General features: G+C 50.9%; 1 protein-coding gene across 1 annotated transcript in view; it reads left to right on the plus strand.

Moving 5' to 3' along the window:
* Positions 1-19,748, plus strand: part of LOC120394193 (centromere protein F-like) — a 34,504-nt gene extending 14,756 nt beyond the window's left edge. The window contains exon 5 of the mRNA XM_039518427.1: positions 19,678-19,748. Coding sequence (XP_039374361.1) covers positions 19,678-19,748 — 71 coding nt within the window. The remainder of the gene's footprint in view (positions 1-19,677) is intronic.
* The last annotated feature ends 4,912 nt before the right edge of the window (positions 19,749-24,660 follow it).

The following is a 24,660-nucleotide window of genomic DNA, read 5'->3' on the forward strand; positions in this document are numbered from 1 at the left end:
ACATGTGACTTGCCCAGGTGACTCCAAATCTCCATCTTGGAGCTGGACTCGGCACAGGAGTGAGGAGTGGATCTCCACCCCCAAGAGAAAGTCTATTTAAACCCCTGGGAGAGCCCTCCATTTTGTCTTCAGCTGGCTAAAGAGAGAGCCTCCACCCCCACCCCAGGATACCCGAAAGAAATGGGAACAAAGGACAGTGACTGCAGGAGGTGTGAGTGATTGCTGGACCCAGGCTAAAAGGAGATTAGTCTGTCAAAGGAGCATTGTGGACCTGGTGGGGATCTTATCTGTATTCAGTTTGATTAGATATAGATTTGCGCATTTTAAGCTGTATACAGGGTAAAATCGATTTATTTGGATTTAGACCCCATTGGGAGCTGGGCATCTGAGTGTTAAAGACAGGAACACTTCTGTTAGCTGCTTTCAGGTAAACCTGCAGCTTGGGGCAAGTAATTCAGACCCTGGGTCTGTGTTGGAGCAGACGGGAGTGTCTGGCTCAGCAAGACAGGGTGCTGGGGTCCTGAGCTGGCAGGGAAAGCAGGGGTAGCAGTTGTCTGGGCATATCAGGTGGCAGCTCCCAGGGGGTTTCTGTGATCCCACCTGTCACAGATGCCTTTCTAGAGGCCTTTGAGAACTTACACGTCGGTAGCCCTGTGGGAGTAAGTCTATCATGCATCAGCTGTTTTTGCTCACGTCTGAGACACAGATCTCAAGAGGGAAATCTGGAAAAGGACAAAATGGACTTCCTTATGGTAGGGGTCACCCCACTAAAGCTCCCAACTTCCGGGGGGGGTGTAATATAGTTATTTAACAGAGCCGTCTGTGGAGACATAGAATCATAGAACTTAAGATCAGAAGGGACCATTATGATCATCTAGTCTGACCTCCCGCAAAATGCAGGCCACAAAAGCTGACCCACCCACTCTTGAAATAATTCTCTCCCTTGACTCAGCTGTTGCAGTCCCCAAATCCTGGTTTAAAGACTTCAAGTAGCAGGTAATCCTCCAGCAAGCGACCCCTGCCCCATGCTGCGGAGGAAGGTGAAAAACCTCCAGGGCCACTGCCAATCTACCCTGGAGGAAAATTCCTTCCCAACCCCAAATATGGCGATCAGCTGAACCCCGAGCATGCGGGCAAGACTCTCCAGCCAGACACTCAGGAAAAAGACTTTCAATATCCCAACATTGACCCTCGGTACTAATTACCAGTGGCGGCACATTATTGACCTATTGACTAAATAGTGTTATCCTATCAAACCATTCCCTCCATAAACTTATCAAGCTTAAACTTAAAGCCCCCACTGTTTCCCTCGGTAGGCTGTTCCAGAATTTCACTCCCCTGATGGTTAGAAACCTTCGTCTAATTACAAGCCTAAACTTCCCGACTGCCAATTTATATCCATGTCATGTACCATGTTTTACTCACACAAGTTTGGAGCGGGGGACACATTCGTATTGACACATTTAAATAAGTTTTATTAATCGCCTGCTTTAACACAACCTTGTGGCGCCGCCTGTAAAAATGGATGCCATGACCCCTACCATAAGGGAGTCTGAGCTGGTTCCTGTTGTCAGTAGCTACTGGTGTGATGCTCCCTGCAATGGACACAGCTCAGTCAGTGGTGGGGATTTCCACTGCACCCTAGGCTGGACAAAGATGTGCTCTCCGGTACGTATTCTTATACACAGGTGCAGAACAGATTACTCATCACTCCTGATGCATTGAGGTGCAGCCCCTTTGCGCATTACTTCCTTTCTCTTGGCACAGGTCGTTTCGAACAAATCCTTCCATTATACAGTCTGTCCATCATATTATCCTTTCCTATTGTCTATTCATCATATTGTGCTTTTATACTGTCATTAGGCTGGGTCTGCCTGTTCCTTGTTATCTGTGTGGGATGTGTTCGTACCCAGCTGTTCTGGTGCTGTTTTGGCATACGTTCCTAAGAACATAAGAACGGCCGTACCGGGTCAGACCAAAGGTCCATCTAGCCCAGTATCTGTCTACCAACAGTGGCCAATGCCAGGTGCCCCAGAGGGAGTGAACCTAACAGGCAATGATCAAGTGATCTCTCTCCTGCCATCCATCTCCATCCTCTGACGAACAGAGGCTAGGGACACCATTCCTTACTCCATCCTGGCTAATAGCCATTACTGGACTTAACCTCCATGAATTCATCCAGTTCTCTTTTAAACGCTGTTATAGTCTTAGCCTTCACAACCTCCCCAAGTAAGGAGTTCCACAAGTTGACTGTGCGCTGCGTGAAGAAGAACTTCCTTTTATTTGTTTTAAACCTGCTGCCTATTAATTTCATTTGGTGACCCCCTAGTTCTTGTATTATGGGACTAAGTAAATAACTTTTCCTTTTCCACTTTCTCAACATCACTCATGATTTTATATACCTCTATCATATCCCACCTTAGTCTCCTCTTTTCCAAGCTGAAGAGTCCTAGCCTCTTTAATCTCTCCTCCTATGGGACCCTCTCCAAACCCCTGATCATTTTAGTTGCCCTTTTCTGAACCTTTTCTAGTGCTAGAATATCTTTTTTGAGGTGAGGAGACCACATCTGTACACAGCAGCTGAATCCCTTCCTCTTCTAGCAGCCCTCTTTTTGCCAATTTCTGTGAGCAGGGCCTGCCTCTGGCTCACAGCCTAAATTTGCTTAGCAACATCTTGACCCTTACTTCACATCAGGCCTCAGGCCTCATCTCACTACAATTCATTCTTCCATTTTGTCCTTTTCCAGATTTTCCTCTTGAGATCTGTGTCTCAGGCATGAGCAAAAACAGCTGATGCACGATATATTTTTTCCCACAGGGCTACCGATGTGTAAGTTCTCAGAGGCCTCTAGAAAGGCATCGTCAAGCTGTTGAGAGATTTTCAGTAAAGAAACAGTGTAAGCACCCTACTGCTTGTTGTTAATTTATGCAATCCCTGGTTCTTCTTCGAGTGATTGCTCATATCCATTCCATGTAGGTGTGTGCGCGGCGCACGTTCGTCGGAAGACTTTTACACTAGCAACTCAGTGGGTCGGCTGGGCGCTTCCTGGGTGGCGCCACCATGGCGCCGGATATACACCAGCCGACCCACCCACTCCTCAGTTCCTTCTACCGCCCGTGGTCGTTGGAACAGTGGAGCGCGCTAGCTGACCTCCACTTCCCTAGCTACTCATAGTTTCTCTCGTTAATTATAGTTCAGATTTCTATAGTAGTATAGTTAGAGTATTTAATTCAGAGGAGTTCGGGGATTATCCCCTTCCCCACACCTGGTGCCGGGTACGATGCCCAGTCCACAGGGTTTTACAATGCTCGGCCGGCCACAAGCCGATGCCGACAAGAGATCCTCTCCTAAGTACCTTGAGGAATCTCACCTAACAGATAAGTGCCGCTTTTGTAAGGCCTTTAATCCGAGAACAAAAGGGGAGCAGGACTTTCATCTCAAGCAGCTCCTGAGGGAGGCAGCTCTTGCTCCTCCACTCTCGGCACCGAGCGCTGGTTAGTCTTCAAGGAGCGCTCCCTCGGCACCGGATCGCCGGTACCGCCAAGGCCTCTCGGCACCGGCCGTCGCTGGCTCCGACGTCCACTCGGCATGGATCCCTCTCCTGGAGTATGAAGAGGCACAAGATTCTTGCTGCGTCCGAACCGCCTGCTCCGCAGCCCGAGCGCTATGCTAAGTCGGATCGCCCAGCACCGATATCTGCCGCGGCACCGACAATATCCGCACCGTTAACTCCGGCCATGCAAGAGCTGTCGAGTCCGGTGCTGGAAAGCTCCCCGGTACGAACCGTGGTCGAGCTCGCTATTAAGCTGCGTCAGAGCCGCCTGCTCCGCAGCCCGAGTGCTCTCCTAAGTTGCACTGCCCGGCACCTATACCTGCTGCGGCACCGACGGTATCGGCACCGTTCACTCCGGCCATGCAAGAGCTGTCGAGTCTGGTACCGGAAAGCTCCCCGGTACAAGCCGTGGTTGAGCTTACTCTCCAGCTGCGTTGGAGCCGCCTGCTCCGCAGCCTGAATGCTATACCAACTCGGTGTGCCCGGTTCTGATACCTGCTGCGGCACCAACATTATCGGCACCGTCGACTCCAGCCACGCCAGAGCCGTCGAGTCCAGCACCGCCGGTGCGGGTTATATTGTCGATCGGCAAGCCTGCCTTGCTCAGACCACCCTGCGTCAGCACCTCAGAGCAGCAGCGTTCACGATCGCAGTCCCGCAGATGTTCTCGGTCCCGTCGCCAAGCCACGTGCCAGCACTGCTCACGGTCCTGGCACCGTTCTCCATTTCAGTACTGGTCGTACTCGCGGCACCGATCAGCGTCCCGTTCGCCGACCTGGCACACTTGGTGCCGATCCAGCTCCTGGCACCGCTCCAGGCTCTGGACTCTCGTAGCCACTCCCGGCATCCAGCCTCGAGATTTCGGTCGACCTCCTGGCTCCGCTCCGGTCGCAGGTCCCATTTTCGCTCCCGATACCAGTATGCCTCCCGGTACCAATCCCCGGTACCGCGTTGAGACGACATCAGCTAGAGAGGTAGACTATGCCATGGGCTTTTAGCTCCTCCATGGCCATCCATTCGGGTGTGCACACCAGAGTCTCCCACGTGCCCCAGGGCCAGGACCCTAACCCCCATCAGTGGCTACCCTGTATGTCTCGGGCGTGCCGTCAGGCCAAGGGCCTACCTGTGATCCGATCTCGCTCTGTTCTGTCAGAGCACTGGGTGCCAGAGGCGACGGTTGGCCGTCCCCCTCCGACCGGTATGGAGGAAGCCCAGTTCAGCCACCGGATTCCCACATCCCACCGGATCAGGAGGTCGTCCAGGAGCGTGAGCCCACACAGGACCCACTTGTCCCTGGCCTTTCTTCTTCCTCCTCCCCACATGAGGCGCTGGCAGGAGCGTACTCCTTCGGCCTCCCCCTAATCGGCTTGGGGGCCCATCAGGACCTCCCGAGACGAGTGGCGTTCACTATGAATCTCCAAGTGGTCACTATCCCGCCCGTGGGCTCGGGAGTCGAATGCGTGTGCATGGTATCCTCCAGGGGTGACGGGTACCTATAGGTACGTCTTTCCCCTGCTCCCTTGCCACTTAGTCCGTCAATAACATGCAACGCCATGGCCGACAGGTACCAGCCCCTAAATTCAAGGAGGCTAGGCAAATGGACTCCCTGGGCCATAAGATGTACTCGGCAGGCGCCCTACAACTTCGCCTTGCAAACCAGCAAGCCCTGCTCAGCCGTTACTATGGGCGGCGCTGGGAGACTTTACAGAGTCGGTTTCTCTGAACTTCTGTCAGGGGTTTGATGCCCTCCTGGAAAAATGGAACGAAAGTGGTGAGAGCTTCCCTCCAGGCCTTGTTGGATGTAGCTGACTCCGCAGCCACGACTCTGGCCTCGGGTGTGGCCACGAGGCACATTTCATGGCTCCAGTTATTGAGCCTCCCCTCGCAGCTGCTGCACACTATACAGGACTTGTCCTTCAATGACAAAGGCCTGTTCTCACAGCTGACCCTAGGCTGCAAGGCCAAAGGACAGCAAGGTCACTATGCACTCCCTCTCGGCATATGCATACCGATGTCTCACCGCCGACCTTTCCGCCCAGCCTCACTGCCCTTACCCTGCGCCTAGACAAAGACAGGGCTTTGCCAGCAGGCGTCGCTGAGGCAATCATAGGCGTTGGTCGGGACCCCAAAGGGGCCAGAATCAGGGTCCTCCTAACCACCAATCGGGCAAAAGCCTATCCCTCCTCGTCCATCTTAGGCACCCCTCTCACAAGCAATTCCTTTTGCAAGACGTGCGGACGCTCCTCACCATCGGAGCTATAGAGGAGGTCCTAAGGACGAATTGGGCAAAGGGATCTAGTCCCTCTGATTCCTGATCCCCAAGGCGAAGAGAGGTCTCAGACCTACCCTAGACCTGCGGGAGCTCACCAAGTTCATGATAGACCTGGAGTTCTGCATGGTGTCCATGGGACCGTCATCTCATACTTGCATCCTGGAGACGGGTATTCCGCCCTCGATATAACGGGCGCATATTTTCACGTCGCCACTTATCCTCCGCACAGAAGGTACCTCTGGTTTGTGGCCAACCGTCATTTCCAGTTTACGGTCCTCCCGGCTGGCCTCTATACAGCCCATGTGTATCCACAGTGTCTGGCTGTAGTCGCCACCTCTCCGCCACCGTCGGATACACGTTCTCTATATCTAGACGATTGGCTCATTCCAGGGACCACCGGGGCCCAAGTTACCACTCATGTGGGCGTCGACAAGGTCCTATTCCTGCGTTCAGGCCTGATGATCCATAAAGAGGAATCCACCTGATTCCCACACAGGGAATAGACTTAACTGGGGGCCACCCTGGACTCCAGTATCGCACAGCCTGCTTACCTACGCCTTGATTTCACGCGATGGTAACCATTGTACAAGGTCTATGGACCTTCCTGACAACTGTGGCTTGAACTTGCCTAGGTTTCCTGGGTCACATGGCTGCCTGCACGTTCGTAACCAAACATGCCAGGCTGCGCCTCCATACACTTTAATCATGACTCACCTCAGTGTACCACCCGGCCAAAGGTGACATGGTCATGGTCGCCGATCCCCGAACGCCCTAGGCTCCCTCGACTGGGGTCGACGCCTCCCTGATGTGTGCAGGGATGCTGTTCCATCCACCTCACCCTCGGTGTCCTCATGATGGACGCCCCATCCTGATTGGTGGAAGTAGGTGGAGTTCTTAGAGGGGTCACACAACCCACTTCTCAGATCACTCCACCCCAGAACTTGCCTTGATTGGTCTACCCCCAGTTTTGCTGCCCCACCAAACCTGGGTCTTCAACCTGGTTATAAGCAGTCTTATGCCTGCCCCATTCGAGCCACTGACAACATGCTCGCTGAGATACCTGTCCTGAGAGAGAGTTTTTTCCTTGTAGCCTTTGCATCGGCCAGACAAGTCTCCAAGCTTCAGGCTCTCACAGTGGACCCACGGTGCACTATGTTTCGCAAGGACAAGGTGCGGTTGTGACCACGTCCGGCCTTCCTCCCTAAGGTGCTGTTGATCTTTCCTATCATCCAGGATATCTTCCTTCCGGTCTTCTTTCCGAAGCCACATTCATCGCGAAGGGAGCACATTTGCCCTCCCTAGATGCCGTAGGGCGCTCGCTTGTTATGTCAAGCGGACAAGCCCTTTCGTACGCCCCAACTCTTCGTTGTCTTGGCAGACCGGATGAAGGGCCTACCTGTCTCCTCCCAGAGGTTTTCATCTTGGATGACGTCATGCATTTCCACCTCCTGTGACTTGGCCCATGTTCCATCGAGCCACCTTACTGCTCGTTTGGAAAGGGCTCAGGCTTCTTCTGCTGCCTTCCTGACTCACATACCCTTCCAGGGGCTATGTTGTGCTACTACCTGGTCCTCGAACCGGACCTTTGCCTCTTTGGTCTAACTGTCCAGAGATCATGCAGCCTTTGGCTCAGCAGTTTGCATTCTGCAACATCTCACTCCGACCCCACCGCCTACGTAAGGCTTGGGAATCACCTACATGGAATGGATATGAGCAATCACTCGAAGAAGAAAAGACGGTTACTCACCGTTGTAACCGTTGTTCTTCGAGATGTGTTGCTCATATCCATTCCACACCCACCCTCCTTCCCCACTGTTGGAGTGGCCGGCAAGAAGGAACTGAGGAGTGGGTGGGTCGGCTGGTATATATCTGGCGCCATGGTGGCGCCACTCCAGGGGGCGCCCAGCCAACCCACTGAGTTGCTAGGGTAAAAGTCTTCCGACAAACATGCACGCGGCACGCACACACCTACATGGAATGGATATGAGCAACACATCTCGAAGAACAACAGTTACAATGGTGAGTAACCGTCTTTCCTAGCCCCATTACAGCCCATCCTCGACCGTCGCTTCTTAATCATTCATTTAACCGAGCGACGTCTTTTCCATTCACCTTGTCTGCCGGTGACTCCCCCAAGCCATGATCACCTTCCACCTCGAGGGGGGTGGACAATGAGAGGCCTTCACACTAATTGGGATGCCTAACAAAGTTTTCGGGGTCGGATTTCAATGTATCCATCATCGTTGAGTCAAAGGGTCCTCCTTGGAACTGTCACCGAGGTAGCGCTTTCTCCACACAATTCCAAAGGTGCTCGGAGCTAAAACAAAGTCCAAAGTTCTCAAAGGGATGGTAAAGGAGTCCATGTTTCCTCTCAGCAGCCTTTCCACAACTTCTAAAACATGTGTCCTTGGTCAGAGATGGCCTCCTCTGCCCAAAGCTGGGACTTCTGGGGCAATGATGCTGCTCTCTGATTGGCAGAGGGCGTTGGGAGGAGTTCATAGAGGGGTCACACAACCCACTTCCGAACAGGTTACCCCGCCCCAGCACTCACTCTGATTGGTCAAATCTCCTCTCAGGGTGGTCCTATCAGGGCGAACCCCATCCTGATTGGTAGAGGGAAGTAGGTGGAGTTCTTAGAGGGGTCACACAACCCACTTCCAGATGGCTCACTCCACCCCAGAACTTGCCTTGATTGGTCTAATCTCCTCTTGGGGTGGTCCCCAGCAGCTGAAACCCTTCCTGATTGGTAGAGGATGGAGGGAGAAGTTCTTAGAGGGGTCACACGACCCACTTACGGACGGCTCACCCCACCCCACAACTCACCCTGATTGGTCAAATCTCCTCTCAGGGCACTGCTAATGGGACAAAACCCATCTTGATGGGTAGAGGGCAGTGGAAGGAATTCTTAGAGGGGTATGAAAACTATATGCTCACTATTTTTTGTCAAAATAATTTGTATAATACTTTCAACACGAAATCATTTTTACACATCTTGTTGTTAAACATTTACTGATAACTATGTCAGTAAAGCTGTGTTGAATGAATGGACAGATCCATTTTTATTTCTCAACATGTTGTTAATATAGGTGATTGTTGTACAATGTTCTGTAAATAATTGTGTAGAAACTTGTTTGAAATAAAATTTAATAGAAATTCAGTTAAGTACCAAACAACACATTACATTAGCAGTATTCCTTCTGTATATCAATGTTTCATTAAATTTCCAAAACACATTTTTGACACTATTTATTACTAGAAATTCACCTTGATCGATCAGTCCTTCAGCCGTCGTCTCATTTGCGCCGATCACAACACGTCTTCCATTCTTCTCGTATCATGGCCTTCCTTCTCCATGTGCGGCCATGTCTTTTCATGATAACATCTTCCCATCTCTTTGGAGTTTGGCCGAGTGCAGCTGCAGTCCATCGATTGTCAGTGAGCCTCTCTATATGCCAGGCCTATCGCATTCTACTATGCATGCTCTCAACAACAATGCCCAGCACTCCACTCTGCTGTCTGATCTCTTCATTGGGGACTTTGTGGTGGATTGAAATTCCCAGAATTCTTCTTTCCATCACCCTCTCCAGACAGTTCCTGCTCCTCTGTCAGCACCCATGTTTCGCTACCGTGGAACATTGCAATACAGTAATTCCTCGCTTAACATTGTAGTTACATTCCTGAAAAATATGACTTGAAGTGAAACGTTGTTAAGCAAATCCAATTTCCCCAGAAGAATTAATATAAATGGGTGGGGTTAGGTTCCAGGGAAATTTTTTTCACCAGACAAGAAACTAGATAGATAGATAGATAGATAGATAGATAGATACACACACCCAAATCCTCATCCCCAGCCAGAGCCCTCATCCCCCCGCACCCTAATCCTCAGCCCCAGCCCTCATCCCCCCGCACCCTAATCCTCAGCCCCAGCCCTGAGCCCCCTCCTGCATCATGAATCCTCATCCTCAGCCCCACAGCCCTCACCCCTGCACTCCCTCCTATCCCCAAACTCCCTCCCAGAGGGTGCACCCCCTCCCCCTTCCCACACACCTCTTCCCACCCCCAAACTCCCTCCCAGAGCCTGCATCCCTCACCCCTTCCTATGCCCCCACCCCCAGCCTGCACCCAAACTGCATCCCAAAGCCTGCACCCCTCACCCACTCTTGCACACCCACTCCCTGCCCCAGCCCAGAGCCTGCACCCAGCACCCAAACTCCATCCCAAAGCCTGCACCCTGTACCCCTTCTGCACCCTAATCCCCAGCCCTGGATCTGCACCCCACACCTCCCCCCAAACCTCCTCCCAAAGCCTTAGACAGGTGGGAGGCAGATTTTGGGGGGGCAGAGTTGGGCGGTGGGTTCTGGGCACCACCAAAATTTCTACAAACTTGCCACCCATGCTCTCAGCTTATGCTGATGGAGGATATGTCCGTTGTCTCAGAAGTTGTTCTGGATTCAGCTTAAACCCAGAAAGATGCTCAGGAAGATGTTTCTCTAGAGCAACCCCTAGCTGAAAAGGGAAAGGACAACATTTCTGGGGGAAATGAATTGTTGCCTAAAATTGCTCCTGAAGGACTAAAACCTCATGTAGCTTTTGCAAGCAGTTTGCTGCAACTGAAGGGTGTGGAAGTGAGTTGACTGAGTTAGCTCAGAATGAATCATTGCCTGTAGCAAGCAAGAGTGTAGGTGCTGAGAAATTTGGTTCAGTTTCTAGCCACGGCCACCCAGAGTGGGGGCAAGTGGGCAATTTGCCCCAGGCCCCGGCCCTGCAGGGCCCGCAAGCTGCTCTGGGTTTTCGGCAGTGGGCCCTTTACTCGCTCCGGGTCTTCGGCAGCGGGTCCTTCAGTGACGCGGGAGACTCGGAGCGAGTGAAGGACTTGCTGCTGAAGTGCTGCCAAAGCCTCGGAGCGCCAGCCGGTGAGTACGAGCGCCACAAGCGGCGGGGGCAAAAATAAAAAGAAACAAGCCGATATCGGCTGTACTTAGGCTGCTCTACTGCCACCACTTCATTCTTCGTCTGCATTTGGCGGTAGGTCCTTCCCTCCGAGAGAGACCCGCTGCTGAATTGCCACCGAAGACCTGGCCCTGCCCCAGGCTCCCTGAATCCTCTGGGCGGCCCTGTTTCTAGCTGTCACAGTTCCTCAACTGTGTATAAATCCACTGACTTTGTTTGAGAAAGATCCAGGGTGGAAGCCATCCCTATTAAAACCCACACTGCCTCTGTCACTGCTAAGCAGTTCTTTACATGCACCTGGAATGGCCGCTGCTCTTTGGTGAATCGGGCCAGCCCCAGTGTGTGTCAGGTAGAAATCCTGAATGAAAAAAATGGGAAACCCTGGCGAAAATGGTTTCATTCTTCACAGCTCAAAGTATGGAAGGATAAACCACCTGACCCTGTCTTCTCCATCCTGTTGGCCACCCATCTTGGCCAGCAAGAAGGAACGGCTTTGGGCCATTGGAAAATAAGCATCAAGTGGGCTGGTCAGTGCCTACCCCGATGTTAAGACAGGAAAAGGCCAGAAAAATCCTTGACTTATTATGCCCACCTCACGTAGGTCACCGCTTCATGATCACTCTGTAATATTGATCCCAGATTCTCCCAATATATACGGGGGGAGCGTGGGAAGTTTTTCTCTCTTCTCTGCCCCCTCACAGGGCCCGTCCATGAGCCATGACATCCCACTGGTGTGCCAGCACCCTGCTGTTCATAAGTGTCTGGAGTCTGATGCTGTCCAGGCTCTATGCTGTACCTGTGACCCCTCTGAGCCTCTGGAGGTGCTTGCCAGCTGGAGCCCAGGAAGCTAAATTGCTGTGCCACATGCATGGATTCTGTGGGAATGGGAGCAACCCCCTGGCCCTGCAGCGTCACTATCAGTTCGAAGGAGACAAACACACTCAGTGACAGCCTCCTGGGTGGTGAAAGGTGCAGGGTAGCCTTGGTTTCCTCTGCTGTTTGGGGAACAACCATGCCCCTACGTGTCATCATTGTCATTGGAACTCAGACACCTCCGTTACCTGGAGAGGAACTGCAGCTGTCTCTGATCACACCAGCAGGCAAGAATATCACATGGTTCCTCGTAAACTGCTGAACTGGACTTTAGCTGCACATGACTTGATTCAGCAAGGTCCCCCAGACTGGACAGTTCCATTAAAGGACACACATTGTGACAAGCTCATGCCAGCAATTTGGTGTAAATTCTATAGGCACATTGCCATTTCAGAGAGATTTCATGAGCCCGGTTTGTACAGAGTGGATTTGGGACAACAACAAAAACAGCTTTAAATTCCAACCCTCTGATCACAAACTGTGCTCCCTTCTGACATTTAAGAGCCCCAGTTTCAGGACCCCAGGTGTTAAAATTGGATCAACAAGAACATTTGGTTCTTCCACCTCAGACTTCTCTGAAGGAGGGTCAAATCCACTTAAAGGGCATGAATAGCTCTCACATTGCACCTGCATGTGCTCTCCTGATTGAAACTAGCCATAAGGATTGGGATGAATGGGTAACCTGGGAATATTCTCACTCTTCCTTCAATGTTATCCACGCAGAAGGGTCTGTTATTGTCTATGTTGGCAAAGCAGGTATGTGTGTAAGGACAAGATGTAATATTGTGTTGATTAATGGGCACTGGGTCCAACCCATGGGGCCTTATGCTAATCGCTGTTTCTATAATATAACCATCATTGTTGGTTGTGATATTACATTTACTGTGCCTATATGGACTGTACAACAGTTAAATGCCTATCCTGAGCTCTACAAGGAGGTTTCTCCCATTTCACTGGGAATGGGTCTCGTTGCCATTAAGGTAAAAACACAGGCCATCACTCTTGGTGGAAGACTTTGCTTGGGTGGGGCCCCAGTGCAACAGGTCTTTTAAATCTCATGCTTCACCCCATTTGGTGATCACTGGTTTCCAAATTATACTAGCAATTGGTCTGATTCTGCTGGTTTGTTGGATACAACGACTGATGCAGCGTCTGCAATGGATGAAGAAGAAGTGGGTATTCACCCACGAAAGCTCATGCTGCAAAACGTCTGTTAGTCTATAAGGTGCCACAGGATTCTTTGTTGCAATGGATGGAAGATCAGACCCGGTACCACGGCGTTAAGGATGCGATGGGGATACTCACTCAGTGCAAGTACCCCATCAACGGGGGGACTTGATACCAGCCAGCTCTGTGTTTTGGGGAACCAGGGCACAGTATCTAGCCTGTCTGACTCATGAAAGACACCCCCCTCCAGTCTCTGTTTGAGCCAAAACCAATCAGAGAAAAGGCTTGCAGAGAACAATGAAGGGCATTGGGAGACACACCTAGACCCCTCCTAACAAGGGTGACAAGATTAAGACATCTCTATTTGCATACAGAATGAAGAGACAACTCCTCTAGCCTCATCTGCATGAAAGATGGAACAGGGATTAGCATAACGGATGAGGAACAGAGAACCTCACTAAACTTTGAGACCAGAAAAACAGGGACACAGTGCATCATGGGAATCCCTGCTCCAGGTGCTAATGAACCTACGCCTGCACACACTCAGCTTAGCAATTATCAGACCAATTCTAGTAATAAATCTTCAATTGATGTCCCAAAATACTGAAGGAGCCTAGTTGCATTGTGAGCTCCCTGGAAGAAAACACTACCCATAGCCAAGAGTGATCAGTTCCTATTGTCTAGCTTAAAAAAAAAACCCTTGAGTCATCAGTTTACCCACAAAGAAATCTAGTGTTCTCCCTACAAAAACCACTACCTGTGCCCAAGTCAGTGTTCTGATGTATAGACCCAAACTCTGCATCAGTTCTACTTGGACTGACTGATCATGTTGAGGGCTCTGCCAGTCTCCAGCACTCAGGACCCAGAGCTACCACCATCACCTGGGAACCCCGACCAGTTCAAGCCTCATGGAGTGGGTGAGATTTCTCTCTCTCTGTTTTCTTTTCTACCACAGGTATTAACCTTTAAAATGTAACTGTTATATTTATTTAGCCCTCCTTGTGCAGTTATCACTATTATTCAATACATTACTTTTATGGTTCAGCTGGTTGCTTCTCTCTCTCTCTGAATTTTACTCTTTTGTGTTTTCAGTTTCCCCCATTAATTCTGCAGCAACGCTTCCTTTACCTAAGCTAAAGATCCCTGTAGCACCCAAAAATACTGTGGGCTTTGCTCATTAAGTGGGTTACTACCAGTACAATTGTAACGTGATAGTGGGATAGGGACGTGTTAAACTTGGGGCACATAAGGGGGAGGGGCAGCTGAAAGTGCTGCTCAACCCAGCCCATTGAGTACAGTGACACATGAGGGGATCAGCTGGAGGGTGCTGATTGACCCGGTCCACTCAGACTTAGGGGGGTGGGGTGTGTGTGTGTGTGTGTTCATCTAATTCTAGGGCTGGAGGAACCCAGCCCTGGGGAACCTAGGTCCTTCAGGGTAGCTCCATTGGGAGGGGCCTTGCAGAAGGGAAAAGTAGAGCTCCATATGAACACACAAATGACATAAGCAGCATATTAACAGATTTACAGCACCCTCCTTCCCCACCCAGAAGAGTGACCCTAATAAATGGGCATAGCCCAAAGTAACGGGCACATCTGGTAACATGACCATCTTGGATAATAGCCATTGATGGACCCATCCTCCATGACCTTATCGCATTCTTTTTTGAACGCCTTTTATAGTTTTGGACTTCAACACCCCTTGCCAATGAGTTCCATAAAGTGACTGTTCACTGTGTGAAGAAGCATTTCCTTACATTTGTTTTAAACCAGCTGCCTATTAATTTCATTATGTGACCCCTGGTTCTTGTGTTACATGAAGGAAGCAATAACTCTTCCTTATTCACTTTCTCCACTTATCATGATTTCTCAACATTTGCCATGACAACTACAGCCCACCTAGTAACTTAGTTCATTCATGCCCAACAGTACACATATCTAGCTCTCAACTGAATTAAATGCATTTACCAAACCTCATCCTATGCTGCGTTTTGAAGCGCCACTATTCAAAGGGAACACTGGGCTGCCCTGTTGTGTACACCACTGCAGCAGTTAATGCTAACTATACATCGCACTGTTCACAAGAATTTACTAGTCCTGTAAGGATTTTTCTTGAGAAGGCGAAGAAATGCTTTAACGCCGTCCATCTTGCTGATTTTTCTGCTTCGCTCTATTGTCTGCTGCTGATATTGATTGCACGCACCTGTGTCACATGTACATTGGAATATAATTCCACATAGTCCTACAATCCTTAGAAGACGATCCGAGAGGGAAGTAGAACATGTACTAAACTGGATTTTCTTTGCATTAGGAATTACAAATGTGCTCATTTTACAAATGAAAACTTGTCAGAACAAGGTAAATGTGCCCTGTCCTGAAGAAAAACTTCTTATTGCTTCTCAGTGTAGATTACAGCCCTTCTTGGCACCATCTCTATAGATTTGCCTCTGTGACTGGTTTTGCCTGCCTGCTTCGTGTTCCCGTTCATTAGGACTTAGGCCAACTTGACCCTTGTAATGGCTTTAATTCCCTTCACTATTATGAAGGAAAACATGGCCTTATTAAGCAAGATCTGCTGAGGCTTTCAATCCTCTGTGGAGAGTTCAGTTGTTCAAAACAAGTTTTTTAATTTTCTGGTGATGCTGATGAGTATTTGGTAGTCTTCTATAAAATGTGGATTATATTATAATCTCAACCATGATAGTACTGAAATTGATTTTATAAACCCTAGGAAAATTCCTGGATTTGCAGCATAATGGAACTGGTAAGACTGCGGTTCCAAAGATGGTACAGTTCTATATAAAACTTTTCAATGTATAATGTGCTCAGAAACTGAACAGCATTTTGAAAAGCTAGCGTGGTAACTTTAAAACAATTCAGTGTCCTCAAATGTGTTTGCATTGTTTTGTCTTCTTTGCATGCCTGACAAGCTGTCAGATCTTTATGCGAATGCTTCTGAGATTGATCTGTGCACTGCAAAGCCCACAGCCCTCAGTGTTCTGGGCCCACCCCACTCACTGGATCCTTTGAGTCTGCAGCTTCAGCTCTGAAGGGTTAAAATCCACGTGCTGTTTGCATAACAACTTCGTACACCTCTACCCCGATATAACACGACCCGATATAACACGAATTCGGTTAGAACGTGGTGAAGCAGCGCTCTGGGGGGGCGGGGCTGCGTGCTCCGGCGGATCAAAGCAAGTTCGATAGAACGCGGTTTCACCTCTAACATGGTGAGATTTTTTGACTCCTGAGGACAGCATTATATCGGGGTAGAGGTGTATATGGATTGCGTCCGCTTTTAGAGGCCCAAAGTCCAGAGTCTGGTCAAGAGGCCAGAGGCCTAGCAAATAGTGATCAGCTACGAGAAAGCAGAATAAACAAAAGATAACCTTGGCCCTAGGTCATTAATTTGTTTTTAATGTAGATTTCCATGGAAGGATATGACTAATACTTTAATGGCAGAATATGGCCCCAACATTCTCATTAGCCATCCTTAGACCTGACAGGTACGTCTTAATGTCTCCAAAGAAACTTAGAGACAGACTATTTTAAAAAAAGACCTGCTGAATGAATAAAATGAGGTTTAAAATTAACTTTGTAAACCAAATACAGTAGAACTTGCTTATATTGAACTCAGCTGTAATGAAACTTCATGTAAGTTTTGCCATTGACGTCAAAAGGATCTAGGGTCTGACCTTTTTCCAAAGTCTCAAATTGCCTCTATGCATTTCAGTGAATTTGCACTCCTGCTACACAGAAGCTACTCTATGTTTATAGGGCCAGATGGCATACCCCCCAACACACAGCCTGAATCCTATACCATAACGCATTTAAGCATATGTGGAGCTCTAAGTGTGTGAATAGTCCCATCAAAGTCAAGGAATTTGTAAGGAAAAACATGGCACTTCAAGTGCAAATCCGCTTCCAAGTTGCAAAAAGGCAAAAAAACCCACTTCACAACCACTACTTCAGTACCAGAGCTGCACTCCTGTTCACTGGCAGGAAGATGGTGCATAGATATGACTGCAGGTAGGAAAAGATGCCCAGCTTCTTGTCCTGCCTTGCTCTGCCAAGCATCCCGCCTCCTGTGTGGTTAGGTCTGGGATGCTGTGTTTCTGACAGGGGTCCCCAAACTGTCTTGCACAGGGAGGGCAGTAGAATTTTCCCCCATAGCGAAATCCCACTGTGGTAATCCTTTGGGAACAGAAATTATCACCAAATGACCAAATAAGTATTAAAACTGCACTGCAAGCCTGTTATCAGGCTGAGCAGAGACAGAAAGGAGGAGAAGTTGCCACAAGTGAGCCATGAGAGGACTAAGGAGTCACTAACTCCAGACTTCATGCAACTGCTTTTCATTAAGGGTGAAGGACTAGCCTTTCAGACAGGAAGTGCCCCTGCACTTGAAGGGGAATAAAGGAAGTGCCCCCCCAAGAGATGGGGCTATTTTGGCAGTCAGGCCTTTTCCTGTTACACTGAAACAACTCTGTCGATGGTGATGTATTTTTGTGAAACAACCAAATTTCCCCACAGGTATGTTCTTGTCATATCTATATTTAGATTGGCTAAAGCTCTTTGTAGTAGGAATATGTTTGTTTGTTTATCATGTAACTTTGACTCCTTCACCTGCACTCTTCCCAACCATCCATCTCTGCTGAACCTACTTTTAGCATATCCCACCTTTGAGCAGCTTTCAGCAGACACTGTATATGACTGATTTTGCCATTCTGCCAGTAATATGTCCCCTCACTGTCTCTGTAATTAACATGTAATAGACAAGTTTTGACAACACTTTCCTGTACTGTTTTACTTCCCTGTGTTGCACACTTTAGAACTTCTGAGTTTGTGCAGATTCTCCTTTTAGATTCTCCTGTTGTAACCCCTCCTATTATTTAATCCTGTCCATGCTGGGTGGTGGTATGTTTTGTCAGAAGTGAGCTGCATTCAGTGTGTTTGTTCAGTAAAGTTCAGAACTGCTACAATCCTGACACTTCAAACTGTTCAAATGTCAGCTTCAATTCTGAGGGAAAATGATCACACACAATATTCAAACAGTGTGCGGTGCAGGTTACAACAAATGCATAGGAGGTCATGACACTACAGAATAGATGCAGGAGCTCTAGAAGGCCTCAAGAAAAGGAGTTCCTCTACACAACAATTTTTGTTGTACCCCACCAACGGAAACGTTGTTCTTTCTGGATTTTAAAAAGCCTCTCATAAAATGCCACATCTGGTAGCATTAGCGCTGAGTGCAGAGAAAGTGGGTGCCACGGCACAGCTAGACTCCTTTCTAAGAAAGCAATAGACGTCAGTCAAGAATGTTACCAGCGATTGCCTCAGGTGGAAAGTGATAGCTAAAAAGTGTATGCAGTTGACAGATTTATATTAATTTCCTAGAGCCTGCTTCTCAGGTATCAGATTTGTGGGTACAATACAGTCATTCCTGGAGTGGAGTTTCTTGGGTAATCAAAATAGGTTCTACCTGTTTCACAAAATGTATTGATTTAGGGCCTGATCCAAACCCACTGAAGTCGTTGGAAGGTTCCCACCGATTTCAAATTATGGGCAGTGGATCTGGCCCCATTTGAGCACTTTGTAAGGACTCAGGAAAAGAATCCCATTCAAAATAGTTAGATAACTAAAGAAAGGCATGTGGTACTATTTTCCATATTATTCCTTACTGTCTCAGCACTGTGTGGAAGAAAGTGTTCATGCTCTTTATCCCACAGGGATTGGAAGGAATCCTATGAAATGATTATTTGCCACATGAGAAGAACAGAAAGCATTTGTACAGGCTTAGGGGAGTGGGGAAAAGATGGTGCTGTTTTATGTATGAAATGTTCCACGCGCTAAAGGAAGAGAGCTGGGTCATGTAAATAAGCAGTGACCCCCCAGGCTCTCTGGATTCTCTACTAAAAGGGGACCTGACCCTGCAAACCCTTGCTTTCCTCAGTAGTATTAGAGCCCAATCCTGCAATTGTTTAAGCTAATGAGTCAGTTTACGCAGGTGACAAGTCTGAGTAAAATACTTGCATGAATGAAGTTACTTCCCTGTTTTGTATTGTTTCAGGATTGGGCTCTTAAGGCAAGGAACCGGTACTGTGTGATTTAAGCACAACTTGCAACTGGATTTTTTAGGATTTGGCCCAATGTCTCTTATTACTCAACAACTGTTTTGCTAGGCCACAGTGGTGGCCAGTGAGCTGCAAAGCTCAGACTGAAACAGCAGATGAGATTTACAGTTATACACTGAGTCTTGTAGAGACACAAATGCCCTAGAGAAGACTGGCATGATGGATACTGCTGCAATCAGAGTTCTGGGAACTCAGCAATGTATCCAGTTGTCCAATTGTATGATGTCACTTTAATAGGAGAGGCATTAAAATAAGTCAGTTCAGGGACAGTGTTTCTGATTCAAGGAGGATTATGGCCTATGAACTATGGGAGGAATGCCGTACTTCTGCAGTTTTAAGGAGACAGCCTTTGGCTTCAAATGTTTGTGACCCAAACCAATTTATTATTCCTGCTTCTTGAATATTTGTATTTGTTCTTTTTTTTGTTTTTTTGGCCAGGGGAGGAAGGGTGGCAGATGGATGGTACTGTAGCCATACATTTTACCCTGCAGGGGCATCCACCAATTAACCACTTGTGAAAGGGACCCAAGGGTAATGTCACAGGTGACAGATAACCAGGAGACCTCAGATCAGTCTGTGACAAACATAACAATAATCTCGTGCGTCTCAAGGGCTAAAAGCTCAGTGGAAGCGGAGTCTCTCCTTTATAGTGCCGATTTAAAGGGGAAGCAAGCTGAAGCTTGTTCATGGTATGGGAGAGGTACCAAGCGGTGACTCTCTGATCCCAGGTGATAAACTCCTCCCAGCAAAGTACCGACTCGGAGACTACAACGCAGAGCTGCGGAGGAGGAAGAAATAGACGGGGTCCCCGGGATGTGGGAGCTCACTACACTCAAACCTTCCCAAGCCTGGTCTGAGGGCTCTCTGCTCGCTACAGTGATATTTCGTCCCCTTCAAAAGTTCCCTTGGGGAAGCTGTGGGAGGAAGATCCCCTAGGGGCCGTGGCGAAGAGCAGGAGCAGGTCTTGTGTCTCGGTGGTGGGGGTGGCTGTTGGCTTTTCCTCCACCCCATTCGCTCCCAGGGCTCCCAAGTCAACGCCCACCAGTTTGGGATTTATCTTTCCTAGGCAGACCTCTTCCCTTAACCTCCTTCTCCCCGCTTCATCCCTGCAGCATCTGCCTCAGCCTGGTCCTTGCACGGCTGAGCGAAGGGGCTGGGTAGAAATGCCGAGCAGCTCACCGAGATGAGGGTGCAGCTGCCCCTGGCGCTGGAGCAGGATGGAGGGAGGGGGAGACGCGCCCAGCGGCTGGGGTACACCGGGGGAAAGAGAATGAGGAGAGGAGCGGGTGCCCACACACACAGAGAGAGGCGGAGAGCAAGGACACACACACACACAGTTGCACCCAGAGTCAGGCACCCCATGCCCAGTGCCTGAGACAAAGTGACAGAGCAGGGGGCACAGACACCGTGTGAGAAGCAGGCACCGGGGCTGAGATGCACATGAGAGAAAGACAGAGGGGCCGAGAGAAGACAGGCCCCCGCCCACACTGACCGAGAGCGGGACGCGGATATATATACACACACACACACACACACACACACACACACACACACACACACACACACACACACACACACACACACACCAAAAGAGACAAACACACTGAGATTGTGACAGAGACACTTCAGGGACTGGCAGCCACACACCGAAAGAGGCTGATACACACACCCATAGGCGCCGACTTATATGGGGCTCTGGGGCTTTAGCCCCATGAATAAATCCCAAGCAGGGGCTCTGCCCCACCAATGTTTTTTCTCCCCTGCTTGGGCGCCCCGCCGCTGCCGCTGCCGCCAGGCTGCCCAGAGCCTTTAAATCCCAGCCGCGCCGGGAATCAGAGGGCTCTGGGCTGCCGGCAGAAGCGGGGAGCCCAGAGCGCTCTGATTCCCGGCTGCGGGTGGTATTTACAAGGCTCGGGGCTCCCAGCGGGTGCAGGCAGCCCAGAGCCCTAAATCCCAGCCGCGGCTGAGATTTAAAGGGCTCTGGGCTCCCCACGGGTGCAGGCAGCCCAGAGCCCTCTGACTCCCGGCGGCGGCTGGGATTTAAAAGGCTCTGGGCTGCCCGCCGCAGCAGACAGCCCAGAGCCCTCTGATTCCCGCCCGCGGCTGGGATTTAAAGGGCTCTGGGCTCCCCGCCGCAGCGGGAAGCCCAGAGCCCTCTGATTCCCGGCTGCGGCTGGGATTTAAAAGGCTCTGGGCTCCCCGCGTTTGCAGGCAGCCCAGAGCCCTTTAAATCCCAGCCGCGGCTGGGATTTAAAGGGCTCAGGGCTCCCCGCGGTTGCAGGCAGCCCAGAGCCTTTTAAATCCCAGCCACGGCCGGGAATCAGAGGGCTCTGGGCTTCCTGCGAAGCCCAGAGCCCTCTGATTCCCGGCGCGGCTGGGATTTAAAAGGCTCTGGGCTGCCCGCTGGCGAGCCCAGAGCCCTCTGATTCCCGGCCGCGGCTCAGTTTAAAGGCTCTGGGCTCCCGGTTGCAGGCAGCCCAGAGCCCTTTAAATCCCAGCCGGCTGAGATTTAATGGGCTCTGGGCTGCCCGCAGCGGGCAGCGCAGAGCCCTCTGATTCCCGGCCGCGGCTGGGATTTAAAGGTCTCAGCTCCCCCGGTTGCAGTCAGCCCAGAGCCCTTTAAATCCCTGCCGCGGCTGAGTTTTTAAGGGCTGCGGGCTCCCGCGGTTGCAGGCAGCCCAGAGCCCTTTAAATCCCAGCAGCGGCTGAGATTTAAAGGGTTCTGGGCTCCCGCTGCAGCAGGCAGCCCAGACCCTCTGATTCCCGGCCCCGGCTGGGATTTAAAGGCTCTGGGCTCCCTGCGGTTGCAGGCAGCCCAGAGTCCTCTGACTCCCAGCCGGGGCTGGGATTTAAAGGGCTCTGGGATCCCCACGGCTGCCAGCAGCCCAGAGCCCTTTGAATCCCAGCCTCTGTCCACTGATTGCCCCCTCCCCAGACCTCTGCCCCAACTGCCCCCCAGAACCTCCACCCCCTATCTAAGCCCCACTGGTCCTTGTTCCCCAATTACCCCCTCCCGAGACCCCTGCCCCTAACTGCCCCTTGGGACCTCAGCCCCTATCTAAGCCTCCTTTCTCCTTGTCCCCAACTGCCCTCTCCTGAGACCCCACCCAACTTCCCCCAAGGACCGCACCCCTACCTGTCCCTGATAAACCTCTTAGACTCCCATGCCTATCCAATTGCTGCCTGTCCCCTGACTGCCCCTTCAACCTCTGCCCCATCCAACTCCCCTGCTCCTTGTCCCTTGACTGCCCCCGGAACTCCCTACCTCTTCTCCAACCCCAAACCGCTTACTGTGCCACTCAGACCAGCGTATCTGGCTCCATGCAGCTCCAGACAGTTGCTGCCATGCTCCCCCATGGAGCCCACAGCCCTCTCCCACCCCCAGCACCTGCCTTCCAGATTTGAACACCTCAAAATTCAGGAGTGCTCAAGCTCAGTTTGGGCAGCTTTTACTTCATTTCTCCCAAATCAGTTTCCCCTGCAAGGTGCCAACTGAAGGTGTTGGAGAACAGAGAGATCAGGTGGCCTCCTAATGCCTGGAAAGAGACAAAGGCCGGAGGAGGGAGTGTCAGTGCCTGCCTGTGCGGACTTCTGGGAAGTGCACGGTGTGGAAGGGGATGCTGTGATGCTTTGGAACATCTCCATACAAAGCCAGTCAGGACTCTGGGGGAGCCTCCTCTCTCGGAGCATACTGTCTCCAGGGCAAGAAGCTTACACCTTCCTGGGTCTGACCTCGGAGCATTCAGCATGCCCTTCCACGTCATGCACTTTCCAAAGTGAGTCTGCCCAGGCTGGTCCTGGGGCAACCAGAAGGTCGCTGCACCCCAACTCTGCAGTCAGATGTGACTCTCAGCCAGACAGTAAAACAGAAGGTTTATTAGATGACGGAACACAGTTTAAACAGAGCTTGTTGGTACAGAAAACAGAACCCCTCTGTCAGGTCCATCTTGGGGGTGGGAGCCCAGAACCAAGTTCTGGGTCTCTCCCAATTTCCCCAGCCAGCTCCAAACTGACACCCCCTCCTCTGGCCTCTGTGTCTCTTCTGGACAAGGAGGCCACCTGATCTCTTTGTCCCCAACACCTTCAGTTGGCATCTTGCAGGTGAAACTGAGGCCCCCACACAGTATTCAGAGAAAATATTAAGAACAGTCCCACTTCATCACAACAGATGCAACAAAATATAATACTGTATATTGAAGTAGGCAAGTGCTGCTTCTGACTTTCCACTTTTAATTGACCCTTGTAATCTTTTGGCACTGGCGCGTTGTAGCTTCATTTTATATCGGCTTACAGGGCGGGAGCGGGGGCACCACCATTTTGGGCCCCACCAAAATTATACAAACCTGCCGCCTATGCACACACCTGGTGCCTGAGTGAATCACATACACAGCGTGATAACATAAGAACATAAGAACAGGGTGATCACACACACACACGATCGTACACACCTCTCCAGGGACAGGAGAGCGCCAGGCTCCGCTCATGCGGAATCTGAGCACAGCAGCAGCAAACCCATCCTGGGTCTGGGCCTTTCTTCTCTCTCTTTTTCCATTTAGTCAAACAACACCTCCCCAAGCCCTGAAAAATGCCTGCCTGTGAGCGAGGAGAGGCGCGGGTCTGTAAATAAGAAGTGAGTACTGGCACAATGGCATGTGTTTCTAGATCGCAGTCTGTCGAACCCCTCCTGGCCTGACCCCTTCCTGAAACCCTGCCGCACCCTGCAACCCCTGCCGCACCCCTCCTGCATCCCGACCCCTGCCGCACTCCCACACCCTTCCTGGCCCGACCCCTGCTGCACTCCACACCCTCCTGCACCCCAACCCCTGCCTGACCCCCTGCTGCACCCCGACCTCCTGCCACACCCCGCACCCCTCCTGGCCCGATCCCCTGCCCTGAAACCCCGGCTGCACCCCGACCCCCGGCCCGGAGACCCGTGCCACACCCAGCAGCCACGGTCCTGACCCACTTCCCTGAGCCCCTTGCTTCACCCTGCACCCCACATCCCTCCTTCACCCCACACCCTGCCCTGAGCCCCCTGTCACACCCCTCACCCCTCCTGCACCCCCTGGGGACAGGGAGGGGGCAGAGTTGGGGGGGATTTTGGGGAAGGGGTTGGAATGGGGGTGGGGCCGAAGGAGGCATGGGGGGTGTGTGTGTGTCAGTAAATGCAGTCCTCAGGACATGTACTAGTCCCTCATGGTCATTTGAGTTTGAGACCCCTGATGCAGAACCGTTACTAGGTATTTTTGAGCCCCAGGCAAGAATATAAAATTGCGCCCTCCCCCAGGGCTGGCTCTTCTGCAGCAATTCGGCGTCAGGTCCCTCAGTCCCTCTCAGAGGGAAGGGCCTGCCACCGAAGAATGAATGAAGTGGCGGCAGTAAAACCTGTGATTTTTGGGGGGTCAACTCATGATTTTTGACTGCTTGGGCTGGTAATGTTGCTTCCAAGATGGTCTTTGGTTCCAGTCTAGTTCCAATCCAGAGAGGGACTCACAGGTTAAGAGAGGAGGGAGGTGCTGGATATCAGCAGTGGCCACTAGGGATCAGCACGTGTCCTGAGAATGCTGGGAGTTCAGGTTTGCAGCCAGGATCAGGGGTGGCAGGTTTGTAGAAATTTTGGTGGTGCCCAGAACCTGCTCTGCCCAAACTCTGCCCACGGCTCTGGGAGGGAGTTTGGGTGAGGGAGGCGGTCTGGGGTGCAGGCCCTAGGC

This window comes from Mauremys reevesii, unplaced genomic scaffold (genome assembly GCF_016161935.1).
Source record: "Mauremys reevesii isolate NIE-2019 unplaced genomic scaffold, ASM1616193v1 Contig41, whole genome shotgun sequence".
Taxonomy (NCBI): Eukaryota; Metazoa; Chordata; order Testudines; family Geoemydidae; genus Mauremys; species Mauremys reevesii.